We start from the raw sequence: 18,559 nt of genomic DNA, 5'->3' as shown, positions 1-18,559 counted from the left end.
AAAAAAAAAAAAAAATACCATTAGGGTCCATTTATAAATCAAAGAGATAAATGTGCAAAGATCTAAAAAATGAGAATCAATGTCTTAGAAAGTAACGAATGTCAGGAAAGTTTATGAATAGCCTTAGTGCTTCTCACACAGACCATCACTTAGTGCTTTGGGTTTAAGGACAGATCTTGAGTCAATGCATGGCTGGACATCCTGCCCAGGATCCAAGAATGACTCTCTCAGGCTCTTCCTCTCTCTCCAAGTCATAAGGAGGTCTAGATTTTAAGTGAACTAACACTATGTCCCCAAAAGACCACAAAATAAATATGTCTGGAAACTGAGGAATTAGTGATTTGATTTGGATCTAATCTTTCTGCACAAGCAAATTGGCATCAGTTTTTTGCTCTCCCTTTCTATGGTACTTTTCATTTATGAATGTCACTTTCTTTTTTAGATAACGTAGTCAGTGTTCAGTTATATCTGTATTTAACATTCCCAGCCTAATTCTCACACTTTTCGTTCACATAAATTGTTTACAGAAGGTCCATTGCAGACATTTAAAAACTCTCGTCGTAGTTCTCCAAACAAGTTAAGAAGAGTCAATCCAATTGTTGCTCTAGTAAAAAGGTATGAAAAGAAATGGACAAAAAGAAACTACCACCTGAATAATAACTGTGCTATAATTTAAGTCCTATTTATCGAGCAAAAACAATTCCAATTATAACAAAAGCAAATCCCAAAGAGTAAAAACAGGCGCTATCCAAGATAATATGCACACACTTAGCAATGGTTCCAAAACGAAAACACAGTGAAAAGATTTTGCTTCTATATTCTTTATGAAAATGTCAAATAAATTTAACGATGGTCTGATTATATTCTGATTATTTCACGTTAACTTAAAACTGATTTTAGTTTGTAATTTATTTTCTAGAAGAGGAACCACATTCAGATTTTTAAAAAATAATATATTCAAAGACCTCTCGAACTCCATAATGATAAGGTATCCATAATGATAAGCAACCTTTCTGAAAAATCTACCTATAAGGTCATTTGATACCCACAGACAAAAAGAAAGTCATCACCATAAAATAAAGTTAGAAATACACTTTTTTCTAAGCATTGTAATCCTGGTTTATCTAATGTCATGATAATCTACCAGATTCTAAAGAGATGTTCCTGATTTACGTAAAAGGATATGATGATACTGAAGTATCATCTTCACAAAGTATTAACATTATAGCAACAAAATGTTTTTATTTGACTTAAACTTTCCTATTTTCACAAGTTCTATTGAAAATTCAGAGTACCAAAGGAAAACAATGACTAGTTAAGCTAAAATGTGTTATTCAATAAAACTTTCAAATCTTGTGATTTTTCAGTTCACCTTGACTCCGAAATTATGCTACCAAAATTCTAGAGCATTCCACATGATTGAGCCAGCACTGCATCTGGATGACATTTTAAAGAAGTCCATTTTTAGAATGTCATCTCTGGACACAACTGTCTCAAAATATATTTTGTAACTGACCCCCATTAAAAACAGAGACAGTGTTCATATTAAACATTTCAGGAAATACAGCTATTCAGTAAGAATCTCTAACAAGAATAAAAACAAATAGAGTAAAAAAGCGATGGCTGAAAAAATACCTATTAGATCTTTGGGGGAAGTAGTGGGAGAAAATAAAGTCAGAATTCACTTATTTTCAATTTATTAATTGACTGTGAAAAGCACTTGAATTTTTATCTTCCGAGAAATAACCCTAATTTCAAGGCTTTTTCTAAAGTTTACACTACAATGATCTTGGGTGCAGCTTTGGTTATTTTCAGTTGAGAATGAGTTGAGTTAAAAATAAATATCTAGGACTCACGCTGAACATGGGATTTCCCACCAGTAAGGGCATAGGCCAAGTCAGCCCCTTAAGAGTCACAGGCAAAAACATATTTTTTAAAGGAACAATAACTTAAAGATCATATTTTAAAATGCAAAAGTATAAACTTGTTGATGTTCTACTTCTTTTCTTCTCTGCATAGACGATTCCTTAATCAACTTAGTCATTAGCTTAATGTCATTACAATGGGGAGATAAATATTTTAGGTTGAAAGTCTTTTCTTTCCTGCCCATGCATTTATTCTGCCAGCCAGCCAGCCAGTGCCCGCAACCAGCCAGACACGGGGCCAGGAAATGTTTACAGCTGAGACAAGGAGAATAAAAAGTTTGATTCGTTTTATAACGGAAACTGTCATGATCTGAATCTGACTTCCTTAGTTCCTGAGCCTAGAAAGCAAATTCTCAGGGTAGGAGAAACCCATCAACAGGCTCTGTCCTTTCCAGACTTTCTGAGGGACTGCTGCTGAGGCAGGACCCCACGGTATTAACTCTCCAACCAGGAGATGCTTCACACCACACAGACAAACGCTGTCTCCTGAGGAGTATGTACGTGGACCTCTGCGAGACTTAGGATAAAAATAAGAACTGTTTCCTTTATTTCTGTTCAGGCTGGCCTAAACATGTGCTAAGGATGCTGCCTCTGCATAGCAATACAAATGGCAGAAAATAAAACATTCTCCCCCAAATCAGACCTCAATGTCTTCAAACTTCCAGAGGTCTATTTAAGTGGCTGAAAACTGGCGAGGAGGAAACACTCGCCACAGAGACAGCGTAAACATCCAGTTATTTAAACTTCAGAAGATGGAAAATTTGTATTAAAATCCTATTAAGCCCAAACCACAAGATGCTTACATAAAATTATTTCAGTCTTCTACCAAGGTGCTAGGGGGGACAGAGAAGCACTCCTTACCATTTTAAACACACTCAGAGGGAGAAGACTATTGGGTAAGAACACGAAATAAAATCGCAGCTCTATGGGGGCAAGAGCTAAAGACACAATGAGAGATCAGAAAAAGAAGACTGGCCCCCAAACAAATGTACAAGACCAACATTTATATTAATTCAAAGCAATTTCAAAAGAGCCATGACGAATGACCAGTCAGAGTCAAACACAAACTCTTTCAAGCAGCAGATGTGTGTTACAATAGCATTTTATTCTCCAGCTAGTGGTTGAAGAAGTCTAAATTAAGTCAGTTTTACCAGGAGTAAATTTGAGTCCATAATTTTATTTTATCCACCAAATGTGCTTCTTTGTATACCATGATTCTATTTGCTTTTCATGGTTTTAGATTATTTCCAAATTTTCTAGATTGTTTCACTCTATGTGAAAATCTATGTATCTCCAAAAATCTTATTCTGCAAAGATAAATATGCCTTGTCCCAAAACTATAAACGTTGACATAGATATAAACCATTATATACAAAATAAATGCATTAAAAAATCAAATGCTTTATATGGGTGTGTATAGAAAGGAATGTGCCATATATAAAAAGTAATTTCCTCATTAATTCTCAATGCACCATTGGAACTACGCCTAGGGTTAATGAATTCATAGTTTGAGGAGAGGCGATAGAAGGAATGTGACATTAAAAATTTCTAGGCTTTTTCCTCTCAAGTCAGTCTGAAAGCATGAAGTGCAGAGTGAACTCAGAAAATGTCTCAAAAAGTCACCTGAGCTCAATTCCTAGTTTCGAAATTCCACACTGCCAACATCTCCAATCTTTTCTATACGCAAAACGGAACCATTTTCGTTTCCATGGACGTGATGAGCAATAGTGAGAAATTATCAAAGGCTTTACAGACACTGTTACAATTTTCATCCATTAAAGGTACTAGCTGGTTTGTCGCTTCACTTTCCTAAATTACAAAGATTAACAACCTGCACTACAAAAATAAGCACTTTCATTTCTAAAGATACACCGGACAACCAATTACAGACTAATCACCAAGAACCTGTGATACAGAAGCATTCCCTGTTACACACCAAATTCTGAAAGGCAAATTTAGAATTAACTTGATATATTGATGCTGTGTTATTAATCGCGTTAACATAATGGGCCATTTTGAGGATTCTGCTAAGTTTGCCCTCCAATTAAAATAATATTTTAAGGCTCGGCGCCCGTAGCACAGTGGTCATGGCGCCAGCCACAAACACCGAGACTGGCAGGTTCATAACTGGCCCAGGCCAGCTAAACAACAATGACAACTGCAACAACAACAACAACGAATAGTCAGGCGTTGTGGTGGGTGCCTGTAGTCCCAGCTACTTGGGAGACTGAGATAAGAGAATTGCTCAAGCCTAAGAGTTTGAGGTTGCTGTGAGCTATGACGCCACAGCACTCTACCAAGGGTGACACAGTGAGACACTGTCTCAAAAAAAATAAAAAAAATATTTTAAAATATGTGCAGTAATGTGTAATAAAGAACTATACCTGTCAATTATTAGAGTGGTACAAAAATGAGTTATGAAGAGTACAGATAAAATCTTAAAGACTGCATATTAAATGCTATCATTAAATCTACATGGATTTTCCATTATAACCGAAGAGATGGTATTAGTATTCAAGTTTTTGTATCTTTAACACTATATAGTTACATTGCCCAATATGGTAGCCGTTAGCCACACGTTGTCTATTGAATAAATAAAAAGGGTCCAGACCAAACTGAGATGTGTTATAAGCATAAAAGACACAAAAGATATCTAGACTTAGTACAAAGAAAAAAATAAATATATGGCTGGTGTTATCTCTATTGGACAGTACTTATCTATAATGTTTACAGGACTGTTTTCATAAAAGCCACTGGGTGACACTGTTTCTCCATTAAATAACACAACCAAAGCAATTTCCTGCCAGAAAAAAATCAAACATGCATATACACACACACAGAGATCACAAATGTACACATGAACAGACGCCTATGTGTGTACAAACATGCACACCCCTCAACAGACAAAATGTGTCTCTTATAACTACTCATCTTCTTAGGCTGAAACAACATGAGTATACGTCTAGTAATTTTTTACTATGTTTGGCTAGTATGGCTATACTTTAATAATAATTCACAAATTCCATTATAATAAGTGGCAGCTCCTAATCAAATCAAACATGCAGAAGTTACTTCTGACTTTTTCCAAACAGTTTTCCATCTTCCAAAAGGTAAAGCTCTTCAAGACCTCCTCTAACACTACATCCTTATTACTTAAATTTTAATAGATTCCTGAGTTCACAATACAAAATAATTTAGATTAAAAAAAAAAAAAAAAACAGCCGTTTTTGCTAATGAAGACATACTTCACTGATGTTCAGATTATATTATGCCTTGATTTTTGGAAATCCTGAACACATTAAAATCAATGTATTAAAAAACTAAAGTAAAAATATTTAATGTTTCAGCTACCATTGAACACTTTTGTTTGAGGAAGTAAGAATCCACTAAGTTAGACTTTTCAATGCAACTGATAGTCACGTATGGGACAAAATCAAGAACACATTTCAGAGGCTGCCTGGGACTATTTGATGACCAGAAAACTCACTGTAAAGGCTGATAAAACATCGGTGTCATCTGTACATCTGAGATTCAATCTGATTATTCAATCTTCCAGCTGTGAATGAGAATTTAAAGTTGTCTCCATATGTAAAATCACAAATGATACCTGGGCTCAAAACTACCAGCCTGACTCCCTCCTCCCCTGTCCTCCAGAAGCATATTCAAGATAAAAAGGAAATGAACAAAAGCCATCCTGTCTCAGGCTGTCTACATACATTGAGCTGGCTCCCTCTCGGTGTCCTTTTCTCTAAAATCAGACTAATTCCAATCTACTAACTGCAGCCTGGCACAGAATTGAGCATTTTAAGGTATTGCAACCAGCTACTCATAGTCATAGACTACCTCAAGGTCCCCCCAAATCAATCACTGTGCTATACTGAAGTGTAAACATGTCTGAAATCCAATAATAGTATCTTACCTTTATTTCAAAGCACACTATAAATTAACTACTATCATTTCTACATATCTGATATTTTCTATTAAGTTCCATTTCCGAAAGAAAAATTCCCCATGTCTTCAAACTGAAGAGTTGTCTAAAATCTAAGCCATTTGTATTTAACCGTTATAAGCTGAGGGCCTTCTGAAAATCTATGACATTATAAACTTTTTCCTTGTAAAAATGCACAAATGAAAGTTCACAGATAATTTTATAGAAGAGATGAATGAGTGCTGGACTCAGCGTAAAAACCTGCTCTCACCTATTCTCAGCATTTCTAAGCTATTTATGACCTAAGATCATTTAGCTTTTTACTGTGACTTCCTCTTTTCTATGTTCACGTCTCATTTTCCCAGCATGGTGCTAAGCTCCAGAGAGGCAGATGCCCTGTTCTATCTGTGTATAATTTGTATGATTTTTAGCATAAGGACTAATGCACAGGGGAAAAAAAAGTATTGATTTGGGATTTGATCCAGGGGTAGCATCTTTTTAAAAACATTACTATACGTCCACCATGAAGAGGTATGGCTAATATATATGAATATATATATATATATATATATATTTTTTTTTTTTTTTTTTTTTTTGCAGGGACCAGGTTTGAACCCATCACCTCTGGTATATGGGGCCAGCGCCCTACTCCTTTGAGCCACAGGTGCCTCCCACAACTAATATTTTTAACAATTGATATACAACACCTCTTCCTCTGAACTATAATTCAGGCATATTTTTTTGACTTTTTTCTCAACATTAGGCTGAGAACAGCACTAACACATTTTCTTGGTCCATAGTTAAGACAATTCCCAAGGGTAGTCTAGCTAGAAAACCGAGTAAAAGTAAAAACTTTTACCTATAGTAAAAATTGATATAGGGAATTACTAAAAGGATTTAAATTTCTATCTAAAAGAATAACGTGCATTTGAAACTTAATAAGAGTACATCTTTAGGTACAAGAATATGGATGGAGACTGTACTTCCCGAGGTTCTTGAGAATTATCGGATAGAGATTCATCACACACATGGCTATAATAAGTAAGCATGAATTGAGTTTTCAAGATATATTTGAGAGTTTTTTTAAAAGACAATTATAAACATCACACAGAAGAGAAGGAAAAGGAAGCTTCCACTGAACAGGAAATACATGAGAATTGAGTAAGCGATTCACCCTAAACAAGTAGTGTTAAGCATCACTTCGCAAAGCATAAGAAACTTTCCCCATGCCCCAATACAAGGTGTGTGTGTGGGGGGGGGGTACTTCACTATGTCAAAATCTCTTAGACTACTACATGAATAGTCACATTGAGTATCTCCACACATCCAGGAGGGTACAACTCCCAATAACTTTTTCTGAGAAATGGAACTCCCACCTTAACCCCCAATGAACTCATTCTTGTGATAGGTTAAATAACACCAGTTTTCAAGAAGTTGACAGAGGCTGTTACTGACACCAACCATATTAATGGAAAAACTTAAAATATATAGGCGTGCTTCTAATTTTGAGGTTTATAAATATCCTACCTCCATGTAATAAATGAGAACTTGCTTAAAATAGAAGTAAAATTAAATTTGGTAAAGCCTTTATTCAACTAGAGCCCCGAAGAAATTATTCTTAGAGCTGAATTTTCTAATAGAATACAGCAAATTCACACACATGTCACTACAGATATAATGAATGTTTTTTCAGGCCAGTGTCACTCACCCTTGCCTGCCTGCACCCCCCTCCCCCCAGGCTTTTCAAAATGTATTTCATACACAGAGTTACTGTTCTGGTTGTTTATTTAATTAACATGACAGCCCAGCGGACACAGCATTTCTTTTAGTTCTACAGTTTTAACTTTTTACACTGTCGACTCAATACAGAGAGGGTAAAATTACTGTTTTCACTCCTTCCAACCTCTGTAAATTTATATAGATTCGCTGACTATTTCTGTCAATTAAAACAGTTTTTGCAGTAAGCTTTGAATATCTGTATTCACAAAGTAAAATCACAATTTTTCCCCACCCAAAAAACAAAACGTTCTTTTCCCTCACCTTTCCCCAGGGATAAGAAAATCTTGTTTTTTCCTTTTCAGTATTTTTCAGAGGTCGGCATTAATTAATTTTAATTCAGTCACCACGTCATAAATAAGCAATATTGTTCTTTGTAGCTAATACTATAAAAATGTATAAGCTCTGATCGAACTAAAAGCCCAGGACTCTTTCTAACATGTATTCATTTTGAGAAATTATGTTATATTGAAATGTACTTAAAAACTTTTAAAATAACATATTCTATACATTCAGAAAAAATATGTCTGTATTTTATATCTATAGCATAAAAGCAGGTTATGCTTTTTACAAAGACAACAATGACTACCATTCAGCCGCCTACCATCAGAAACATACCCATTTCTCCTACTTTTGTTTTGTTGGGCTTTTCTGCTTCAAAATGTTTTTCTCATATTAGTGATGACAAACTTGATCCTCCTTTGGATAGCCAGCTTACATTCCTATAGTAAGCCATTCATTTTTGCTAAAGATGGTTGAGAGCTTAGGGAAATATTTACAGAAAACAATTTTGGCTTTTAATTACATAATTTGACATATGTAGCTATACATTTCTGACTGATGTTGTGGTCATCCCAAAGAACTGTGTCCTTAACTGGTATAAAAGCATTAATGGGTAGATGATTCACATGCTTTCTATCTGTATGTTCATTGGAAATCATAGGTAAAAATATTAAAGCCTTCTTGACAACTAAAATAAAATTGCATTGGTTTGGAATCTTTCAAAAGTCAGTCTAAGTTTGCCACAGTTATTAGACAGGAATGAGTGACCAATGGTATTCTTTGACATATGAAGAGAATAGATGCCCCTTAAAGTACAATTTCCAAATGTTACGAATTGCATAATTTTTAATGTTGGCAAATAACATTAATCACAGGTAATATCTAATAACTCAAGAAATCCTAGGTACTTCTGTATATTCCACTGTTTGGTGGGAGAGGGAGGATACAGTGGTATAACTTGAGAGATACATCTGGTCTCAGATATGAAAGTCTACTTAAAGATACATGCACCTTAATGGACACTTACCTTCTTAGTACTGCCAGCCACAAAAGTTCAGTTTGACACATTCATCTACAAAATCAGCCTCAGTACTGAGGATACTGGGCTAAGAGGACTAAATTAAAAGCCATGCGGATACTATAAACTTGGTTCTTTACTGAGAGTAAAGATACCTCGACTTGCATTCACAGTTAAACCAGTGCTATAGACTTTCAGTTCTGGAAAAGAAGGGAGGAAGGGAGAGAGGAAGGGAGGAAGAAAATACATGTTGTCGGTGGTTTGCCTTCTGAGAATTTTATCATCTATTCTCTTTACATGTTGAGAACTAAGAGCCGTTGAAAGGGGATAGTTCATAGCAAGTGACCACTGTCATGCATACGGACAAGAAAATGTTAAATTCTCTCACCTTTAAATCTCCCAATGAGCAAAGTCCAAATAAATTGTCAAGAGGCCTCCGACAGCCTCTCTGCGTTCTACTAGTTAAAACTCACTTGTTGCCTATGAGTATTGTCTTGAGTTGAGGGCAGGCATTCCTCCGGAAAACAAATCAAATCAGCTAATGAGGTAGCATTCAGGGGAATGTTATACTTGTTTTATCATTATTTGGATTCTTTACTTTGTAAAGCATGCCAATGACACAGTACACTTTGCACCCTTCATCAGAAGTTTGTTTCCTTATGATAAAACAGATAAGCCATTTATTGCATCTCCTGAACTTTTCACACAGTTAGGCATGAGATATTGCCCTATCTGGGACTATTTCATGTTAGTTCCCACCCACTCCCCACAATTACACTCAGCAACAATTTTAAATGGGTCATATATAAAATCCAGTCTTCACTGACACGCACGCACTCACCCATGCCCTTATTAAAACTTGTGATTTCTGCTAAATATTTTCTTGCTTTTCCATCGACCCCAAGAGATAAAGTCCCTCTTTAGATTTAATCTAATTCTAAAGTTTGGAACATTCTTCATTAACACAGCTTTAAAAAAAAAAAACAAAGAAAATTTCAAAATATATTCTAAATATGCATTTTTCAAACTGTATTAATCAGCAACACATTTTAAAATGCAATGCTCAGTGATTTTTCTTAGAAGTTGGCAAATAACTCAAATTCTCCATGTATCAATTTAAACCAGAGGAAACCAATAAAAATTTGCAGGTTAATTAACACTGCTCTGTAATTCACCTAAACACCTTCTTACCTTAAATTCACCCTTATCTCCTAAATGTCTCAATGTTACTAAATGGTTTCAGAAATTTAATTGCAGAGGCTAAATAATATGAATTTGGAGTCAAGTTATTCACCATGAAATCCCAGATTTTCCTTAGGAATTATGGTTCAATTTTGAAATGGTCACATCGCATTTCCTGTAAGTTAAAGAATAGTGTGCCCTAATATTTTAAAGCTGTGATGTTTTCTTTTAAAAGACATTCTCATGTGTAACTGTGAAAAAAAAAATAAAATCTTCAGTTTATGTGTAAATAGATAATTTACTTTATTTCAATGATTTTCAAATTTATAGCAAAACTAATTATCAGTGGGCTGTTTTTCTTCCTTCACTCCTACAGTAACTCTTAGAGTTACTCTCAGAGTAATCCAAGAAACATTTGTTTTATTTAAACAAAAGGCTAAATAAGTACATTTGTTTTAAAATAAACACAGGACTCTGATGCTGTCATCTACTCTGCTAAATAATGTCCAACGACAGATCTGTGTAATCAACTTCATTTCCCAAACAAACTAGCGCCCACACCATATGGTGACTGCTATTTCTTAGAAATACCTAAATGATTATCTACAGAATAACCTCAAAAGAAAAGTCTTACTATATCTCAGGATGTTCCCTAACTCCCTAGAATTGTCCATATGGTTCCATAGGTAGGCATAAATTTACATGGGAAAAGCATACATTTCCACTTGCTGTATACAGCCAGCTCCTTCCCACCACCAAGAAGTGTCAAATCTGCTTCAAGTAGAGAGGTGAACATTCAAGAATGCCTTTTTGGATCTAATTTATATTTAAAATCAAGATGTGTTCGTTTATGCTCTTTATAGCAATGCTTCCATGGTTTTAAACATTTAATAACAATAAGGAGATTGATGTTCCAAACTGACTAAACTTTTATTTACATCACTCAGAATTCCAGGTTCCTCCTCCTCCTCCCTTCTGAAAGATACATATCATCAGCAATCTTAGAAGTATTCTAAATTAATATTTCCTGTAAAACCTGTATAAAATATCTTTCTAAGTATCCACTTAAGTATGCACATACTGAAGAGAAATGGGGTTTTTAAGTTGTCACTAAGGCACGGTTTACCATCTTGAACAATTGTGATGTTCAGGCATCTTATTCCCCAAATTGAAGTTTATGATTATGATACAAACACACCAGCATGTAATACTGTCTGCCACTAAATAATGCTTAAAAACAAATTGGGCACCTCTAGATGTGATCTCTCCAAATAAAACTTACTGCAAACCCAGAAAGCCTAGTAGCAATACTTCACCTTGAAGCCTATTTTGCCTTGCTCTAGAATCTTTGTACTGGTTTTCACAAATGTTTACCTATCACAGTGTAAGAAGGAAATTCTATTAAAAAAGAATTAGAAATATAATAAAATCCATGTATTGAAAAAATCACCCACTGCTAGAAAACCAAACGTAATGCTAAAATATTCAGTAAGGAAGTGTGAGCGTACTTGAACGTGTGGGAAAGCCATTCACCAGGTGCAGCAGATGTAAAAAGTTAGCTCAGCTGTGGAGGAACCTGCAAACACCGTCTAGTTTTGTTACTCATTCGTTTTCATTTGTTCAGGTTATAAAACTCTGTGTGAGAGGAGGAGAAAGCAGACTCTGTCTTGTCCTGTCTCACGCCGTACCCCCTTTCCAGGCTACCGTCCCTTCAGTTCCCAGCGCTGATTCTCTCCACTTTGCGGCGGTTCCCAAGTGTTGCAAGTTTCCCCGAGAGCCGAGAACAGTTGCCCAGTGCTTACCTGTTCCCTCGGTATACAGGGCAGGGAGGTCCGCCGATGGGACTTGCTGCTGCAGCCGGACATCTCGGCGGACACCACGGAGCTGGACCGCCTCCTCCTCTTAAACACCGGGATGTCTTCCCTGGTCCCAGCAATCAGGTGGGACCCAGAACGCTCCCTCGGAGCCGCCTCCACGGACTGCGGCAAGATTTGCTCCACGTACCTGGCCAGGAGGATCCCCAGCACGCCGGCCAAGTACGCCAGGTAAGGTCTCCAGGCGACCTTGAACCTCTCTAAGGAAATGAGGGACACGGTCCTGACCGCACTAGTCAAGGCGATCATGAGGACGCCCAGCCTCAGCCTCAGCACCAGCCATGTCGCGGCGGCCAAGCAGCTGAGCACCACCCCCGCGGCGGGGAGCGAGAGTAAGTGATCCTCCCCGACGCCCAGCCCAATCTGGACAAGCGCTTCCCCCCCGCAGCAGGCGGCCAGCAGCGCGACGGCCAGAGGCAGGCGCACCCCTGCGCGCAGGAGGTACAAGCCCATCCAGGAGAAGGCACACAGGAGACTGAAGAGCAGCGCCGAGGGCTGCAGCCAGGGGCTGAGCGGCGCGCCGCCCCCGGGAGCGCCTCCCCGAGGCCCGGGGAAGACGCCCCCTTCTGCCCCGGGGGCTGCTTCCTCCTCCTCCGCCGCCGCCTCCCTGCTCTGCTCCGGGTCACAGCCGACCTCCCCGCGGACCAGCCTCACCAGCAGCGCCAGCAGAAAGGACAGGGATCCCGCGCACAGCGCCGAGGAAAGTTTCCGGGAGCGCCGGAGAGGCTGCAGCACCACGTCTCCCCAGCAGCCGCCGCAGCCGGAGACCGGCGGGGACGCCGGGCCAGCACGTCGGGAGCAGTCCCGGCCCGCGGCGGGGGCTGGACTCACCCCTGCCCCTCTGCCGGGCTTGTCCCTGACGAGCGCAGCCTCGCCGGGCACTGCCATGCTGTGCCCTCTTCACCGCCTCCCCGGTGGTCCCCGACCCGCGCGCCTGCACACACACGCTCTGCCCAGTCCCACCCTCGGAATCCCTTGTTTTCCTCCTCAGGCCCACGATCCGTGAAAGTTTCAGCTTTCGAGTAACTCCCGGAGAATTCTAGATGCTCCGAAGAGACTTCTTCAAGTTAAGAGCTAGCTAGCTTGCTCAAGTTAAAAGCTAGCACAGGCAGGAACGACCAGGCTTCCCCTTTTCTCTCTTTGAATGGCTTTCTGAAATTCTCAGCTCCAGCCCCACCCCCGATTTATATCCTCCGGGGTCTCTTCCTACTTGAGAGCTTTAAAAATTGCCCGATGCCTTCCGCGCACCGGGGCTGCTGACGCTGGTGGAGCCGGGGGCGCGGGGCGAGCTCCGGGCCATTCCGGGCGCAGCTCCGAGCTGCCCTGCTGCGCGCCGTGCCCGCGGCAGATGGAGGGCTCCCTTCTCTTCCTTCTTGCAGCTCTTTCTCTATCACTCTTTCTTTCTCCTCGGCCGATCCTCCCCGGCACGGCCCCAGGACGCGAATCGCCGTTCCCGGGGGCAGAAAGCAAAGCCTCCCCCGCATCTGTCGGTCCAGTTCATGGCCAAGGGTGGGGAAAAAATGGAAAGGGGGCTCAGAATTAATCAAGAAGTTGCTAAGTCCCGTCGGAGAGAGACCGAGCGAGAGACTAGCGGCAACCGTAGGAGAAGGGAGGGAGGGAGAGCGAGCGACCAGCAGAGGAAGGGAGGGTGAAAGGAAAGGGAGGGTGAGAAGAGAGTCGAAGGTTCGGCTGGGTATTTTTTTCCTCCTTTCTGGTGCAAGGTTGGTAGTGATTTACAGTTTTGCAGAAGGGAAACGAGTGAAGACCGCTGCTTAAAACTATATAAAGCAGGCAACTGGAGCGATCGGCAATTCCGCTTGCCTGCTTCCTTTAAGGCAACTCCCTAGGAAAGCTTTCTCCGCCGAGCTCCCTCCTCCTACTCCGGAGGAGGCGCTGCTCCCAGTTTCTTGGCTTCTCTGCTGGGAGGGCAGCTCCTACAACCTACGTGCCTGAGGAGCGGCTTCTGGTCGGGTCCACCACACAGCTCCTGGGAGCCCAGGGTGTGGGGGTCTGGGGCTGACCCTGAGGCTGAGCTTCCTAGGAAGATGAAAAAAGATGTTACTTGGCAGGCGATAGGAGCCACTGTACTTCCTACTGTCATTGAAAATGACAGCCACATCTACTGTCTGAGTGATTCTAAGATGCTCATAGGTTCTCAAGTCAGGTACAACAGCAAACCAATTCCTGGCTGCCTTGTAATGCTTTAGCTGCTCCTGCTTGAAAGTCTGTTTTCAACAGAGACCGAGCCTGTCCCGTTAGTTCAAATGATGGCATGGCAAAGAGTTATCTAGAACACAGCAGAATTATTAAAGGGGGAGAGGGACAGCATTCATTTTGATCCAAGGTATTAATCAGCAGTTAGTGACCGTGGTAGGCAAAATTACATTGAGATTTAGTGACCATAGCCTCAAAAAGGTTTACAAAGGTAAGCCCAGATAGTTGATCAGAACATGACATAAAGACATATCTCAAGGGAGGGGTGAAGATAGGTGGATTAACACTAGGTAAGGTGTTAGAAGACTGATGGTGGCTGTGAAATATTTTATCTACAATGATAAAAACATGAGAAAAATCAGGATCCTATTTATTAATGATTGCAGGTCCTATGCTGTCGTAATGCAGTATTTGAGAAACTAAAGGAAATTTTTCAAGCTAAGTATTATTTTTGGCAGATTATGAAGAATAATTCAGTATCTGTTCAATGGACTTTTAAAAAACCTCTATCAAGCTTTGTTCAGTGGCAGTACTGGACCCAATGAGGTTTATCTGAGGCACGATTATTGCTACTTAAAAACTTTTCCCAATACCCCTTCTTGAAATACAACTTGAAATAGGGTCTACATTGGCAATTTCTGACAGTCTCTACAGAGACTGAATTTGGTTAGCTTAGTAAGAGTTGAGCTGCCTGGAACAGTGGCTAACGCCTGTTATCCTACCACTTTGAGAGGCTGAGGTGGGTAGATTGCTTGAGCTCAGGAGCTTGAGACCAGCTGAGCAAGAGCAAGATCCTGTCTCTACTAAAAATAGAAAAAGTAGCCAAGTATGCTGCAGGCTTGTGCAGGCTTGTAGTCCTAACTACCTGGGAGGCGGAGGCAAGAGGATCACTGATCTCAAGAACTGAGGTTGCTGGGAGCTATAGCAATGCTATGGCCTTCTACCCAGGGCACATGGAGACTATCTTTGGAAGAAAAAAAAAAAAAGCAAATTATCAATATGCCTTGGGAACTATTATCTTTTTAAAAGTTAAACAAGAACATGATAGTTTACCCCTGTTCCATGTTAACACGGCTATCTCAGATTCCTTAGATGTCATTTGCCCTCACTAATAATCTTAATAATAATCCAATTTTGTCTTAATTATCTTGACATTCCAGGTTAAAGTGTGTTTATAGCCTGGAGTATTTGGGTAATTGGTTCAATATGCCACTGTACTTTGTGTGTAGAAATAAAGCAATAAAATAAAAAGCCAGAAGGAGATACTTGAGATACAATAATTAATGCATTGGGGGGGGGAGGTAGAATATGACTCAAGATTTTGACTTAGCTTTGTGGGAAACAGGCTGCTCTAGTTAGAAGCAGGCATTAATATTATGACATAAGTGGATGTGAGGTGCTGTGATGGTACAGCTTTATTCTGTCAAACATCCAGAACTGTGCTAACACACAGGAGTACAAGTTGGGCAGCTAGTCAATGGCAGTGGGCACCATCTGTTTAATAATTAGGGAAACAGGAGCAGCAATGTCTTTGCCAAAGACAAATGAGCCCCCTAGCACGCACATATACTATCATGAGTTTCCTTTTTAGACATATGATTCATATGCCAGATCCTACCTGGGACACATCCGAGTGAAAAACCTTGATTGGAAAATCATATTAATATCTGCTGGCATCAAAAATAGCACATTAGAACAACAACCAAAAAAAAAAAAAACTGTAAAAACTGGGGCATATACCACTGTTAGAAAGAAAAGCAAAGTGAGTGAAATTTTAGAATATTGCCATTTTCTCGGCTTCTGCCTCCTCAATGATCTCAATTCTTTAGAAGAGATAACATACTGATGTCATAAAAACCAGAATCATGAGAGATAGAAAGGAGATTTTTAAAAAATATTTGTAACAGGAAAAAAATATTTGCCATTATTTGTGAACAAGAGTCCCAGGCTCATGGGTTAAACACTGGCATCCTGGTTATTCAGTGGCGTGACAGAGGTAATGTTCTGGCATCCAGGTTTCTTGCTGGTTTCAACAAAAATCATATTTCAAAGTTATTTGGAAAAGATAAGAAAAAATAGTGACCGATTCTCACATCAATTGGATTTCATTTTGGCCAAAGTATAAGCATTAATTTTTCATTCCACTTGTGAATGTGTTGTGTAGGATAGGGCATCCTCATTTATAAGTGAACTATCTTTATAATTTCCCTTTATAATAATATATTTTTTCCAATTTTAAGATCAGGTATATCCAGATGAAGTAGAATGATTTTGAAGTATTTCTTCTTTTCTATTGTCTACAAGATTTGGCATGATCTGGTTTTTGAAATTATCTTCTATTTTTATTTATAAATATTATCTATTTTTTGAGACTTTGGGGAAAAAAAGAAGACGTTAACTGATGACTCCATACTGAACCTCAGAGTCAAAGCATTCTATGATAACATACCCTTATCTGACAATGTGAATGTTACTTTTTTTGCATTATTATTATGATGATTGCTCAATAGCTCATTGCAGCAATTGTCTGATTTCTTTTCTGAATGTATTTATCTTTGTTCATTCTGTACAAAGTTTTCATTTCTAGTCCTTTTCTTAAACAGTGTTATTGTTATGAAATTTTAAGCCTTTTTAATTTTGTGAAGGCAAAAAGTGGAAACCAAATAAACACACGTATATGTATAGAGAAAATATAAAAAATTAAAAAATAAAAGTTATTTGTCTGCCAAAAAGAAAGAAGGTAAAGTTTGTCCCTATTACCATATAGAACCCAGGAGGCAGGTGAACTAAAGGCATAAAACACTTATATTAGAGAGACACAGAAAGCCACAGGGCTATACTAAAAGTAGCAATTAACAATGTACATAAATGCTATAATACATAAAGTGGACATGGAGCAGTCTCTTATATGTATGCAAATAGTGCTCGTTTTTAGCAGATAGAGATGAGTCCTTCAAGAAGGGGACAACACAGCTACACACTAAGGAAGTTGTTGGGGACAATGAACAATCGTAGAGCATGGACAATAGAAAGAAAAATGCAAATTTCACTTGAAGCAACTCTCCACTTAGCCATAGCTAGTATGTTTTTATTAGCTCTTTGGAAAGAGGATCTAGAATTATAACCTCATGGCATTTACCAGGTACAATTAGGCTTACAGGGATTCACTCATTTTCTACTACCTACCTGACCTCTATGCATTTATATCTAATAGGTAACTAAAATGTATCCAAACAAAAGTTCTTCTGACTCCCTCCAACCTCGGCCCCTTGCTACCCAAACTCTTTCTCTTTAATCTTCTTTCATCCCAGTGATGAACGTGACCTCCTACCTACTTGCTCAAGTCCCCCAAAGCAGGCATTGCTTTTCATTCTGCTGTTTTTCTCACTTCCCCAGTCTATTTAAGCAAATCCACTTAATTCTATAAAATACAAGTATACTCCAAATCCATTTAGTTTCCACCATCCCCCTCATAATAACCTACCAAAGACCCAACATCATCCCCTGTCAGAACAATTACAATAACTAACTGGTCTTGCCTTCCTTATAATTCATTTTCTATGCAGCAGAGTAATGGTTTAAAACTATGAATCGAATGATGTACCTCCCCTGCTTAAAACCATCCAAAGGCTTTGCATTTGCACTTGTGGAATTCAAAGTCCTCATGACCACTGCAGAGACCTTCATGATCTTTCCAAGACACTCTCTCACACCTCTCCTCTTGTTCCAATGTTCTCACTTCACTAGTGCAGCACTATTTACTAGAACTTTCTTCAGTGAATGAAATGGACTCTGTGTTATCCAGTATGTCCCTGTCCAGTGCTTGAACTATGGCTAATGCCACTGAGGAACTGAGCTTTTGTATTTTACATGAACTAAATTTTAATGGTCTTGTTTGGCTAGTTCTATAGTAATAGAGAATGTGTCTCTCATCCCTCAAGCCATCTTCTTGTGTTCTGTATAGATGTGAAATTACAAGTCCAGTCTAGGACCTTGGGTATCTACAGATTTTCACATGGCTGGCTCTTTCTGCTCCATTCAGTGGAACCTCAAGTGTTACTACTTTTTTAGAAAGGCTTTTTCCCAACGATCTTATCAAATAGTTTTGGGACACTGTCTTAGTCAGTTTTGCAGTGTCAGAAAGGAATACCTGAGGCTGGGAAAGGTTTGTTTTTTCCGTCATTGGTGCAAGGGTTCTCATGCTCTGCCACAAAATACCAGAGAAGGTCCCAGGGGAAGTAAACAAGTATAAAGGGGGAAACACCTAAGGAGCATCCTGACTTCCTAACAACCCATTCCCCAGGGAACTAATCTGTTCCTACCAGGTCAAATCCAGTTTCCAAGAGCAAGAACTTAGTAC

The 18,559-nt window shown here is 39.1% G+C and overlaps 1 protein-coding gene and 1 non-coding gene across 2 annotated transcripts in view; one reads left to right on the top strand and one right to left on the bottom strand.

Annotated features, from left to right (window-relative positions):
* The window catches only part of PDE3A (phosphodiesterase 3A), a 304,450-nt gene extending 291,577 nt beyond the window's left edge, over positions 1-12,873 (bottom strand). Inside the window, exon 1 of the mRNA XM_003792494.2 lies at positions 11,914-12,873. Within this exon, the coding sequence (XP_003792542.1) occupies positions 11,914-12,873 (960 nt within the window). The remainder of the gene's footprint in view (positions 1-11,913) is intronic.
* Positions 12,874-14,711: 1,838 nt separating this feature from the next.
* Positions 14,712-14,856, top strand: LOC111726229. Its single transcript, XR_002774055.1, has one exon. It is a non-coding gene; the product is annotated as a U4 spliceosomal RNA (small nuclear RNA).
* The last annotated feature ends 3,703 nt before the right edge of the window (positions 14,857-18,559 follow it).

Source organism: Otolemur garnettii, unplaced genomic scaffold (genome assembly GCF_000181295.1).
Source record: "Otolemur garnettii isolate 467f Iridium unplaced genomic scaffold, OtoGar3 scaffold00057, whole genome shotgun sequence".
Taxonomy (NCBI): domain Eukaryota; kingdom Metazoa; phylum Chordata; class Mammalia; order Primates; family Galagidae; genus Otolemur; species Otolemur garnettii.
Note: the sequence above shows the minus strand (reverse complement) of the source record. Positions and strands in the feature narration are given on the sequence as shown.